Source organism: Tupaia chinensis, unplaced genomic scaffold (assembly GCF_000334495.1).
Source record: "Tupaia chinensis unplaced genomic scaffold, TupChi_1.0 Scaffold000113_1, whole genome shotgun sequence".
Taxonomy (NCBI): domain Eukaryota; kingdom Metazoa; phylum Chordata; class Mammalia; order Scandentia; family Tupaiidae; genus Tupaia; species Tupaia belangeri.
The window spans coordinates 2,321,985-2,334,867 of NW_006159577.1; the positions used below are offsets into that span (position 1 = coordinate 2,321,985).

The 12,883-nt window shown below is 43.6% G+C and overlaps 1 protein-coding gene across 12 annotated transcripts in view; it reads left to right on the top strand.

The window, feature by feature from the left end:
- Window positions 1-2,155: 2,155 nt before the first annotated feature.
- The window catches only part of EEF1AKMT2 (EEF1A lysine methyltransferase 2), a 42,020-nt gene continuing 31,292 nt past the window's right edge, over window positions 2,156-12,883 (top strand). For 10 of the 12 annotated variants that reach the window (XR_003548646.1, XR_003548644.1, XR_003548645.1 and 7 more), the window contains exons 1-3: window positions 2,156-3,960; window positions 6,782-6,847; window positions 7,604-7,718. Coding sequence is in view for 9 of the 12 variants with exons in the window: in XM_027770100.1 (XP_027625901.1) it covers window positions 3,845-3,960; window positions 6,782-6,847; window positions 7,604-7,718 (297 nt within the window). In the remaining 3 variants the exon portion in view is untranslated. Of the gene's footprint in view, window positions 3,961-6,781; window positions 6,848-7,603; window positions 7,723-12,883 lie in introns of all 12 variants that reach the window. The other 2 variants (XM_027770095.1, XM_027770098.1) reach the window with 2 other exon arrangements.

Here is a 12,883-nt window from a genome sequence, read left to right on the forward strand (position 1 = left end):
AGGATTTTTTAAAGAATAATTTCAATTACTCTCTACAGCTACCCTATTCAGTAGAGGTTGTTACTTATTTATTCATTTGGGGATAAGCAGATGACATAATGGTTATGTTGCTGGACTCCCACATAGTCAACCACAGTTTGAGTCCCGGACTGGGTGGCTTAAAACTCACACTGGGCATGTGTGCGTGGATGCCCCAGATCCTGAGAGGTGACAGAGAAGAGACTGTGGCATGGTCACACACCCCCCCTCCCCAAGGGATGATTTCTTGCTTTCTGTCTCTGTCTCTCTGGTGAGTGCATGTGTCTTATAGCAAAAATCTCTCTCGAAAAAATTAAAATTTGTTTATCTGTTTGCTTGCTATGGGCACGTGTACTCACTAGAGAGAGACAGAGAGGGTGCGCGTGAGAGAGAAGATAAGGGAGTACACCCTGGGAAGGGATGACCATACTGCAGTTCCTTCTCCTCCACTCTCCTCTTGGGTTTTGGGCATGAATGTACATGCTCCTGGTGTGTTTTTCAAGGTGCCTGGTCCAGGTCTCAAACCATGTAGTTTGTCATATGGGATCCAGCAGTCTTAACCACCAGGCCACCTGGCTGGCCTAGGGGCTATCATTATCTTTGTTATAACGATGCACAAACTTAGGTCCCAAGAAGTTTAAAAAACTGTGTCCATGGCCACACACAGTGACATCAGGCTGAATACTGGGAGTTGGGGTCAGATAAAGGTGTTGCAAGTAAAACATGCCTCTCCCGAGGCTGACCCTAGGGTAAGGTCGAGGATTTGAGCCTGGAGACCTCCCTGAGTTTGCCAGCCATCCGTGTGCTCATAATCTGACTGAAGCTAGGAGTGACTTGTGGTATCAAGACCCTGTTGGGATTTAAATAAATAATAACAAAATTTTAAAAAGAAAAGAAAATAACATATAATGATTAAAAAAAAAAAAAAAAAACAAGACCTTGTTGAGGGTGCCATCTCTTTTCTGTCTCTATCACTCATGGTAGAAAGAATTCAATTTAAGTGAACAAACTTGAGAATCCAACTCCAGAGCTAGGGGCCTAGCTTCCCTTTTTAAAGGCTCACTTAATGGGCCAGCCAGTGGCATGGTAGTTAAAGAAGCTGGATTCTATACGGCCAACTGCTTATCTTGAATCCCAGACTTGGGGCAGCTTGAAAAACACATTGCGTGTGCATACAGTGTCCAGAATTTTGAGAGGACACTGGAGGGGAAGGGATTGTAGTGTGGCCTTTTCACCTTCCCTGTCTCTCTCTTTGTCTGTCTCTGGCAACCACATGTACCCTACAGCAAAATTTTTTAGAGAGATTTCTGCCATAGAGTGCAAGCACTCGCCGGAGAGACAGAGAGACAGAAAGTAAGAAGTCATCACCCTGCGGGGTATGGCCATCCCTCAATACCTTTCCCTCCATTCTCTTCTTGGGATTTTTGGGCACACACACAAATGAGTCACGCTTGAGTTTCTTTTTTTTTTTTTTTTCTTTTTAGAGATTTTTGTTACAGGGCATGTGCACTTGCTGGAGAGACAGAGAGAGACAAGGACAGAAAATAAGAAATCACCCCAGGTGGATGACCACACTGTAACCCCTTCCCCTCCACTGTCCTCTTGGGATTTGGGACATGCATGCACACACACCCAGCCTGAGTTTTAAGCTGCTGGGTCTGGGGCTCAAACTGCGGTCGACTATGTGGGATTCCAGCAATGTAATTCATTACTCCATCTGCTGGTTCCCCAAAGATGAGTTTCAAGTCACCATGTCTGGGACTTGAACTGTAGTTAGCCAGTTAGTTAGTGGGAATCCAGTGCCTTAATCACTGTAGTTAGTGGGAATCCAGTGCCTTAATCACTACTCCACCTGCTGGCCCCCTCATAGCAAATTAAAAAAAAAATAAAAAGAATAAAGGTTCACTTAAGAGCAGGAGGTGACAGGAAAACAGGAGGGATCTATAAGAGGGTGTGCTCCGCAGTGTTGACTGCTACAGTCAGTTAAGGAAGATGAAGCCTGGAACTTGACCCTTGGGCTTGCCAATTAGGATGTGTTTGAGAACGCTTGGTTGCGTAGTTTCAGAGGAGTGGCAGGTTGCAGGGATCAGAGAGTGAGGAGACAGGCAACCCAGAGTACCTGCAGTCTCCCTCTTACCTCATGTTATGGGCACCTGGTGGAAGGGACAGCGTTCCTTTGCACCTTCCGGCTCTCCCTAGTGATGGGCAGCTCTGCTCAGACTGAACTTCTCCACCCTCTGCTGAGGTTCTGTTGCCCTGGGTCATCAGAAGTAGCATCCCACACAGCCTTCAGGACCAAATAGCCAGAGTAATCCTGCCTGGAGCTAGAAATGGAGCTGTATAAATCATGTTATTATTTTTTTTCTTTTTTTTTTCAGGGCTCCTAACCAACAATTGTTTATAGCTTTCATCACACAGTAAAAGCATTTTAAGTGTTGGTGATATACCAGGTTGAAGATGGGCTTATCTTTCATGGGTGCTTCTTAATTAGAATTTAAAACTTTTAAACCCCACTCAAGCATATTCAAGCTTGCTTTCTCTAGCATCTGATCTAGAAAAGATCAAAACAACTACTTGCCCAGGGCAGCACTAATTGGCCATGGCATCCGGTGGTTTTATTGCTCTGTAATAAGGTTACTTAAGCTGCTTCTAGAGTTCTTTAATCACTATGCACATGGATTCCCATCTGCCTTTTACCTTATTCCATCACCAATGGTTGCCTCAAGATTTTGGAACATGTAGAGGAAATGCACATTCGGGTCTCAACAGGATTTCTGGGAGCTGGAAAGCAACCACTGATACTGTTTACCTCTGGGGACATGTTAGCGGGCCGCCATCTGCCTAGACAAAGGTGGCTTAGACAACCTTTCCTTTTGGTTGGAAGGCAGCTTTACTAGGGGCTTCTGAGGTCTTTGCCTAGGACACTGGTCCTCTGTTATTTTATTGCTACTACAGAAAATACCCCATTTTGGCCCATAAGATCTCTTGCATTACACTGTAGTACTACCAACAGCAGTCAGACCAAGAGGCAGATGCAATCCTAGGTTCAGGTTTACCTGTTGGGAGGAACCCGGTTAAATCGCCATCTAGTTAAAGAGTGGTAAAGCGAGGAAACTAAAGGAAACACAAGTTAGGACTTCGACAAGGTCAGGTGTCTGGTTCAGGGGAGATTTCACTTACCCAGGCTCTCCCAGAGCATACTGATCCCCATGGTTGGATATGTACTGTGGGACAGTCTCAGGGTATTTTACTTCCGTGGGCATAAAGTCTCATGTCCACCGGGGACAAGTCAGAAGAGGCCAGAATGCTATTTTAAAGGCAGAATTTCGGCCACCAGTGAAGAAACTTTCTGCCGGGGAGGCCAAATAATGTGATGAACAGTCCTACCCTCTTCCCAGCTCGAGGTAATTTGTGCATTTGGGTTGGGCGGTGGTGGCTTTAGGAAGGGACGGTAGTTTCCTTACAGCCAGCCGTTTTCCCGAATGCAAAAATACCTTTAAAGTCTCTTTAACGGCAGTCCCCAAATACAGTCGCGCTTGGACCTCGACAAACGGGGTGCATCTCGCGCTTGGACCTCGACAAAGGCGGTGTACCTGACGGGGACTGGAGGGCGCAGGCTGCGAGGCGAGGCTCCGCCCTCCCGAGAAGCCCGGAAAAAGCCGCCGCGGTTTCACGCCCCGGCCGTCTCAACCCACCACCCCCGATCGGGGCCTGGAGCAGTGGAGAGGGCGGCCTCCTGCCGCCTAGAGGCGCCAGCCCGCACGTCCACTCTACCGGCGCCACGTCTCTATGTCGGTCTCAACGGCCGTCCCGGGCGCGGAGCGAGATGAGTGCGGGCGCAGGCGGCGGCGATGGCGGCGGCGCTGTGGCCGCGGCGCGGTCTCGAGAGGGCAGTCTGGATGAGGATGGCTTCGTCCCGTCGGCGCTGGGGACCCGAGAACAGTGAGTGTGGCGCAGGGCAGGGGACGGTGAGCGGCGCTGTCCGGCCTGACCCGGGGGAGGGGACCGGGGCGGAGACCCGGAGCTGGGAGAGCCTTGGGGGCGTGGCGGGAAAAGGCTGGACCCGGGAGGTCGAGGTGAATTTGAAAGGATGGAGTCCACCGGGGCCACCTGGGGCTGGATAGTGGGTCTTTCAAAGGATGCGAACCGGAGGGAATCTGAAGCTCTGAAGCTCTTGAGGAGACCTTTTGGGGGTTTTAGCACTTGGCTGAAAGGCAGAGGGGAGGGGCTGAGGCCTGGAGAACTGCCCTGCCAGGGAGCTGAAGACGCTAAGGGGGCAAGGATGGCGATGTGGAAGTTGGCAGGAATGGGAGTGGAAAATGACCTGAAAAGGGAGCTAGGAGATAGTGGGGCATCTTGGGGTAAGGGGGAAAAAAAAATCTTAAAAAAAAAAAAAACTGACCTAAAACGAACACTCCGTAATTATTTAATGAATTGATAAATGGATGAATGAATTACTGTAGGCATGGTTGGAATGAGATAATTTGGAGGGGTAAGAAGGAGCAGAGATTGTACAATGAAGCTGGAAGAGAAGACCAATGATGAGGCGGGATAGTTCTTAAAAAGATTAAGAGAAAATTGAGACAGGGCTAGAAGACAGGAAGAGACAAATAGCATTGGAAAGACTGGTTTAGGACTTTGAAGACTATCTTTGGTAAGTTTCATTGCCAGCTACCACTGTAGTGGTAGAAAATCCCATGTCTGGGTCAGGTGGTGGCGTGGTAGTTAATGCAGCTGGATCATACAAGGCCAACAGCACAATTCCAGTCCTGGACTGGCAGCTTGAAAAACACTCTGGGCTCGTATACTCCAAATCCTGAGAGGAGAAATGGAGGCGACGGAATTGTGCATGGCCATCCTCCATGAGGAACGCTTTCTCACTTTTCCTCTCTCTCTGACTTTCTACAGGGAGCATACTTGCCCTCTGGCAAAAACAACCGAAAACAAAACAAAAAAAAGTAAGAAAATCTGGTGCTTGCATATTTGAGAGCAGATATTTGTAATGACTCTATGCGTGTACAGTCAAATTTTGGACTAGATTCTGGGATTTAGCCTTGGTCAAAGATAGCTTTTTTTATTTTTTATTTTTATTTTTTTTTTTGCTCTAGGGTATGTGTGCTCCCCTGAGAGACAGAGAGAGGGAAAGTGAAAAATCACCCTCGAGGGTGAATAGCTACACCACAATCCCTTCTTCTCCATTCTCTTCTTGGGATCCTGGGCATGCATGTACAAGTGCCCAGTGCGTTTTTCAAGATAATCCAGTCTGGGACTTGAACTACACAGTTGGTCATGTGAGATCCAGCTACCTTAACCACCATGCCACCTGGCTGGCCCATATCTGTATTTTTTAAACCAAAATTTAGGATTTGTTATGCTTCAGATATTGTTCTAAGTGCTTCACATTTACAAAAACTTACTCTGGTCTTTTCCACTATACAAGATAGCAGGTGAAAAAGCTGTAAAACAGGATACTAAGAAGAAGAAAGCTGAAGCTAAGAAGGCTAATGCCAGTGGCAAGGTTAAAAAGGGTGACCCCAAGGCTGAAAAAACCCAAGAAGAGGAAGCCCCATTGCAGCTGAAACCCAGTACTAGCCTGGGGCATCGGCAGAGACTCCCAATCTGTCCTGTATTCCAGGAAGGCCATGTACAAGAGGAAATACTCTGCCACTAAATCCAAGAGTGAAAAGAAAAGGAAGGTTCTTGCCACTGTCACAAAACCAGTTGGTAGGGACAAGAATGGTGGTACCCGGGTGGTTAAACTTTGCAAAATGCCTAGATATTATCCTACTAAAGATGTGCCTCAGAAGCTGTTAAACCATGACAAAAAATCCTTCAATCCGCATGTGAGAAAGCTGTGAGCTAGCATCACTCCCAGGACCTTTTTTTTAAAGAATGATTTTATTTAACTTTACTTACTTATTTTAATTTGGCCAGAGGGACAGAGAGAGAGAGAGAGAGAGAGAGAACGAGTGAGCAAGCGGAAGTGAGAAAACAAGCCGCTAGGTCTGGGACTCAAACCCGGTTGGCCATGTGGGAGTCTAACGCCCTTAACTACCATGCCATCTGCTGGCTCACTCCTGGGACCATTTTGATCATCCTCACTGGACATGTCACAGAGGCAAGAGTAGTTTTCCTGAAGCATCCGAAGAGTGGCTTGCTACTTATGACTGGATTTCTGTTTGCTCAATCTAGTTCCACTGCGTAGAACATACCAGGAATTTGTCACTGCCGCCTCCACGAAAATTGATGTTAGCAAATTAAAAATCCCAAAACACCATACTGATGCTAACTTCAAGAAAAAGAAGCTGCAAAAGCTCTGGCACCAGGAAGGCAAGATCTTTGACACAGACGAGGAGAAATAAGAGATTACAGAGCAGCTCAAGATTGAACAGAAAGCTGTGGACTTGTAAATTTTACCAAAAATTAAAGCTGTTCTTTAGCTCCAGGGTGACCTGCGATCGCTGTTTGCCCTCACAAATGGAGTTTATCCTCACAAATTATTGTTCTAAATTTCTTACCAAGAACTGAATTAAATAACTGATCACAAATATAAAACATTTTTAAAAAACTTACTGCTTAATCTTTTCTTTCATTCTTTTAACCTAAAGATGGTAAGAGATTGAACTGTGCATGCTTATTGATAATACTTAATAACGTTTTAAACTTCTGTCTTAAATAGCTCTGTAATGTGTTAGGAACATACACTCAGTTCATAAGATAGTTTAATTCAAGAATCTCACTTTGCATTTCATTGTTTACATAGTTGGGATGCTGTCTATGAGAGGGAACTACAAACTTTCCAAGAGTATGGGGATACAGGAGAAATCTGGTGAGTTATGAAAAATAAATTATGATTCAGAAGATTGTATGTTTATATGTATGTTTATATTATAAATGCACATACCAAAGAAAGCCTAAAAATCTTGAGAACCTCAGATTGAGTCTGGCTTCAGTGGATAGATTAGTCTCTCTCTTGTCTTGCAGTGACTTAAATTTGATTAGAGTAATAGGAAATAACTTTCATCCTAAAGTTGTCCTTTTTCTTTTTTGTTTTAGCTTGATAAAGGGTGCTTGTGCTTGACAGAGAAAGAGAGAGAGAGAAAAAGAAGGAGAAAGTGAGAAGTCATTCCCCAGGGGAGGGGGGGATGGCCATGCTGCAATCTCTTCTCTTGGGATTTTGGGCACACATGTACATGTTCCCAGTGTGATTTTCAAGTCACCAGGTCAGGGACTCAACCTTGGCTTTGGATATGTGGGATCCTACTGCCTTAACCTCAGTGCCACCTGGTGGCCCGATATAGTTGTCCTTTTTCAATAAGCAATAATATTTTGAACCTCTAAGATATACAAATGTTAATTCTGTTGTAGAGAAACATTAATTAGTAACCTTGTCCATTTATTCTATCTTTGGAGATGTTTTCTTCTAAATAACAAGAGAGATGAGACTTAAGCAGTCACAGATACTGCTTTTCATTTTCAAAGGAGACTAAATTGGACATATGGTATAAAGAGCTTATGAAATATAGTTGTAACTTTTGCTCTATATTCTTCTGTATTTGACGAATTGCCTTTCTGTTTCTAACAGGTTTGGAGAAGAGAGTATGAATCGGTTAATAAGGTGGTTACAAAAAAAGAAGATTCCATTGGATGCTTCAGTGCTTGATATTGGAACTGGAAATGGTGTTTTCCTGGTTGAACTTGTTGGTACTTTTAATATTCATGTATTAGACCCTAACTACCTAAACATGAAATAGTCAAGTTAGACCATTTTGAAAAATCACATGGTACTAAAGGGAGACTATGTGGATTATAGGAAAGCACTAGATGAGAAGCCAGAGGATCTTAGTCCTAGTCAGCAAACCACTTACTTTTTCTGGGTTTCATTTCTTTCCAAAGGGTTTTGACTAGGTGATCTCTGTTGGTTCTAGCTCAAAACTCTGAAAATCTATTTGTATTAAAGGAAGATGACCTTTTACAGTTCTAGTGAACATACCTTTGTTTAGGTGAGCATATGGTTCGAAAAGAGCATTTGTCTATAGAACTAAGTTTTGGTATAGTTCTGTTACTAGCTAAATTATCACTCTTGTGTGTTTGTAGTGTGTTGCTGTGCTGTGTGCTTTGGGGGAAATATTAAGATTTAGGCTTAATCCTAGGTAGTTTTACAATCTAATTTGTAAGGGTGTATATGTGAAACTGAAACTTGTTGAATGACTGCCATGTGCCAACCCTCATGCTAGGCACTGACAACATGAAAATTTAGAGCTTGTGCTTAAATTGTTCACAGTATAATAGAGGATGGACTGATGTATAGATAGACAGTTATGTTTGCCAGAGAGAGACAGAGGGAAAGCACTCCTTGGGGAGGATGGCTATGCTGCAGTCCCTACCTGTTCTCCTGTTGGGATTTTGGGTACGTGGGCACACATGCCTGGCATGTTTCATAAGCCATTGGGTCTAGGATTCAAACTGCACAGTTGGCTGTGTGGGATCCAGCTGCCTTAACTACCATGTCACTGGCTGGCCCGAGCCTGAAGATTTCTTAATCTGGTGTTTTAAAATATGAATTCAGCCTTTTTAATAGTTATAGTACTATGCAGGTTATCTCATTTGAGTGAATTTGCACAGTTTGTGGTTTTTGAAGAATTGGTCCAGTTTTAATTTATATGCATGGAGTTTTGTGCACAATTTTCTTTTACTGTTCTTTTTTTTTTTTTTTTGGAGAGGTTTTTGCTATAGGGTGCATGCGCTTGCCAGAGAGACAGAAAGTGAAAAATCACCCCCCAGGGGGGATGGCCACACTGCAATCCCTTCTCCTCCATCCTGCTCTTGGGATCTTGGGTATCCTGCACGCGAGCCTGGCGTGAATTTAAGCTACTGGGTTTGGGACTTGAAATGTGGTCGACTACATGGGAGTCCAGCAATGTAGCCATTACTCCATCTGCTGGTCCCTACTATTCTTTAATGTTGGGATGTATAGTAATAATCCTGTTTTTCATTCCTAATATTAGTCATTTGTATCTTTTTTCCTTCGAGAATCATGCTAGAGATTTGTTATGCTCTATCTTTCATAAGACCCAGCTTTTATTTTATGGATTTTATTTTTGTTTTCAATTTCATGGAACTATTTTATTTTCATTTCCCCCCTCTTTCTGATTTTAATTAGTTTTGATTCCTCCTTTAGCTTATTAAAAGTAGAAACTTTAATTATTATTTTTTAAAGCTCACATTTTATTTATTCTTAATTTATTATTATTTTTTTTTAGGTTTTTGCCATAGGACACATACCCTCACCAGAGAGACAGAGAGGGAGAAAGTGAGAAATCACTCCCCGTGGGGGTGGTCATGCTTCAGTTCCTTCTCTTCAATTCTCCTCTTGGAATTTTGGGCACGCCCTTACACACATGCCTGGCATGTTTTTCATGCCACTGGCTCTAGGACTTAAAATGGAAAGTTGACCATGTGAGATCCAGCCACCTTAACCACCATGCTACTGGTTGACCCAGTCAATGAGATTTTAAAATTTATGTGTATCTCCTTGTAATGATTTCTTTGTATATGTTTAAGAAAGACTTGAAAATTTATTTCTTTCATGAGCAAGAGAGAGAGACCTCCAGCAGGGTCTTGCTATGCCACTATCCCTCCCTTACCCTTCCAGCCAGCCAGGATCATGGGCATGATCATGGGTTTTTCTGGCATGTTCACGTTGACCTGGGAACCAAACCCAAGTATTTCCATATATCTCCAGTATTGCACAGTGGAACCTTACCACCTGTGCCACCACTGCTGGGCCTCTTTGTATATAAACAATTTTAGTAACTGTAATAAAGATTTGACTAGGGCCAGCAGGGTGACATGGAGGTTAAGGTGCTCAATCCCACATGTCTGCTCAATCCCACATGTCTGACTGCATCGTTTGAGTCTTGGACCTGATGGCTTGAAAATCACTCAGGGAACGTGTGCATGTGTGCCCAAAATTCTGAGAGGAGAATGGAGAAGAGGGATTATGGCATGACTATCCCCTTGCGAGGTGATTTCTTATTTTCTCTTCTTTCTCTCTCTCTGGCAAGCGTAAGTACCCTATAGCAAAAACTGATCACAACAGCAGGGCCAGCAGGTAGCATATGACTCCTACAGGTTGGCTGTGGTTCGAGTTCTGAACCTCGTGGCTTGCTTTCTCACTGCCCCCCCCCGCCGCCCCACCCCGTCTCTCTCTAGTGAGCATGTGTGCCCTGTAGCAAATTTAAAAATAATACTGATAAATAAAATAAATCTTAAAAAAATAATCAAAATATAAGGGTTCAACTATATGTCTTTGCATGGCTTTTAAAAAATATTTTATTGAACTTTATTTTATTTATTTATTTATTTTAATTTTGCCAGAGAGGGACATAGTGAGAGAGAGAGAGAGGGAAAGTGAGAAAGCAAGCCACCAGGTCCAGGACTTGAACCACAGTCAGCCATGTGGGAGTCCAGCGTCCTCAACCACCTTGCCACCTGCCGGCCCCCTTTGCATGGTTTTCTTAATAGTTGTATGGATTACAATATTAAACTTTTCATAATCTGCTTAGAATCAGTATTTTACCACATCAAGTGAAATACTAGAACCCTACCACATGAGTTCTTTATCTTTCTCGTTTTATATTGTAGTTGTATTAAATATTACCTTTATGTACATTGAAAGTTCCTTCAAATAATTTCATGATTTTTCTTTTCAAAAATTAAACACTTTTTAAAGAACTCAATAAGGCGAATCCCATAGTGCAGTGGTTAAGTGCTACCTTTAGTATGTTGGATCCCACATGGCTGACTGTTATTTGATTCCTGGCCCAGATGGCTTGAAAAATGTGTAGGAAGCCTATGTGTGTGTTCCCAAAGTCCTGATAGGATGGAAAAATGGAGGAAAAATATTGTGGTGTGACCACACCCCACTGGGTGGTTCTGTCTTTCTGGTGAGCACAGGTGCCCATTGGCAGTTAAAAAAAGTATTGGGACCAGCAGATGGTGTAATGGTGGGACCAGCAGTTAGCGTAATGGCTATGTCACTGGACTCCCATGTAATCGACCGCAGTTTGAGTCCCGGACCCGGTGGCTTAAAACTCATGCCGGGCGCGTGTGCATGTGTGCCCAAGATCCCAAGAGGAGAATGGAGGAGAAGGGATTGTGGCGTGGCCATCCCCCCTGGGAGGTGATTTCTTGCTTTCTGTCTCTCTGTCTCTCTCTGTCTGTCTGGCAAGCGTACGCGCCCTATGGCAAAAACCTCTCCAAAAAAAAACCCAAACAAACAAACAAAAAACAAAAAAAACCCAGATGGTGTAATGGTTATGTTGCTGGAATCCCACATGGCCGACCGTGATTTGTGTCCTGGACCCATTGGATTGAAATTCACACTAAGTACATGTGTGTGCATGCCCCAAGTTCTGAGAGGAGAATAGAGGAAAAGGGATTGCGATGTGGTCATCCCTGCCCCGCCCCACCTCTGTCCCCACTCCCGCATGGTGATTTCTTACTTTCTGTCTCTCCAGTGAGCACATGTGCCCTATAGCAAAAATCTCTTTAAAACATTTCAAATAAATACAAAAAATAAAAAAGAAGTATTGGTTGTCAGGAAAGTAGACTCATTTTTGCATAGGAAAACACATGAATTATTTTAGAGAGGATTTTTCTGGCAAGAATATTTTTCCCCTTCATTTACATTCCTGAGAGATGTTTGTGCTGAATATAGAATTCTCAACAGTTTTCTTTCAGTATTGAGAAATGTTACATTACTTCTTTCTTAGGTCCATGGTTTCTATTGAGATACATGCAGTCATTTGAATTGGTGTTTTTCGATAAATAATGCATCATTTTCCTTTTTATTATTGTTTTTTTTTACATTATTTGCCGTAGGGCATATAGGCTTGCCAAAGAGAGACAAAGAGGCAATGAGAAAGGGAAAGTGAGGATGGCCATGCTGCAATCCCTTCTCTTCTCAGGATTTTGGGCATTTACTCACATGCCTGGCCTATTTTGAAAGCTGCTGGATCTGGAACTTGAACTGTGCAGTTGACAGTGGGGGACCGAGCCACCTTAACCACCATGCTCCTGGCTGGCCCTGCATCATTTTTTTTTTCTAAAAAATTTTTTCCTTGTTGTTTTGAAATAGGGCACATTCACTCTCTGGAGAGAGACAGATGGAAGGAGGGAGAAGTCCTATCATGTCCCCCCATCCCGGGTCCATGCTACAATCTCTTTTCTTCCATTCTCCTCTTGGGATTTTTGGCATGCACACACAGATTCCTGGTGTGCTTTTCAAGCTACCAAGTCTGGGACTTGAACTGTGAAGTTGGCCATATGGGATCCAGCTACCTTAGCCAGTATGCTGCTGGCTGGCCCTGCATCATTTTTCTTGATGTTTCAAACTATTTTCCATCTTATTTTTAGCCATTTGCTTGTATTGGGTTGTTGGAAAAGTCTTTTGACAACCCAATAATATACAATGCTTGAATTTTTTAATGCTTATTCTGTTTGGTGTTCAACGAACTTTTTGAATGCTTAAGTATATGTCTGCCAAATTTGGGATGTTTCTAGCCTTTATTTGTTCAAATTATTATTTTTTTGGAGACGTTTTTGCTATAGGGTGTGTGCGCTTGCCAGAAAGAGCGAGGCAGAGAGACAGAAAGTGAGAAATCACCCCCTGGGGGAGGCCCACACTGCAATCCCTTCTCCTCCATTCTCATCTCAGGATCTTGGGCGCACACACACATGCCTGGTGTGAGTTTAAGCCATTGAGTCCAGGACTCGAACTGCGGTCGACTCCATGGGAGTCCAGGGACATAGTCATTATGCCAGCTGCTAGTCTCTATTTTTTCTGTATCACAGTCTTTCT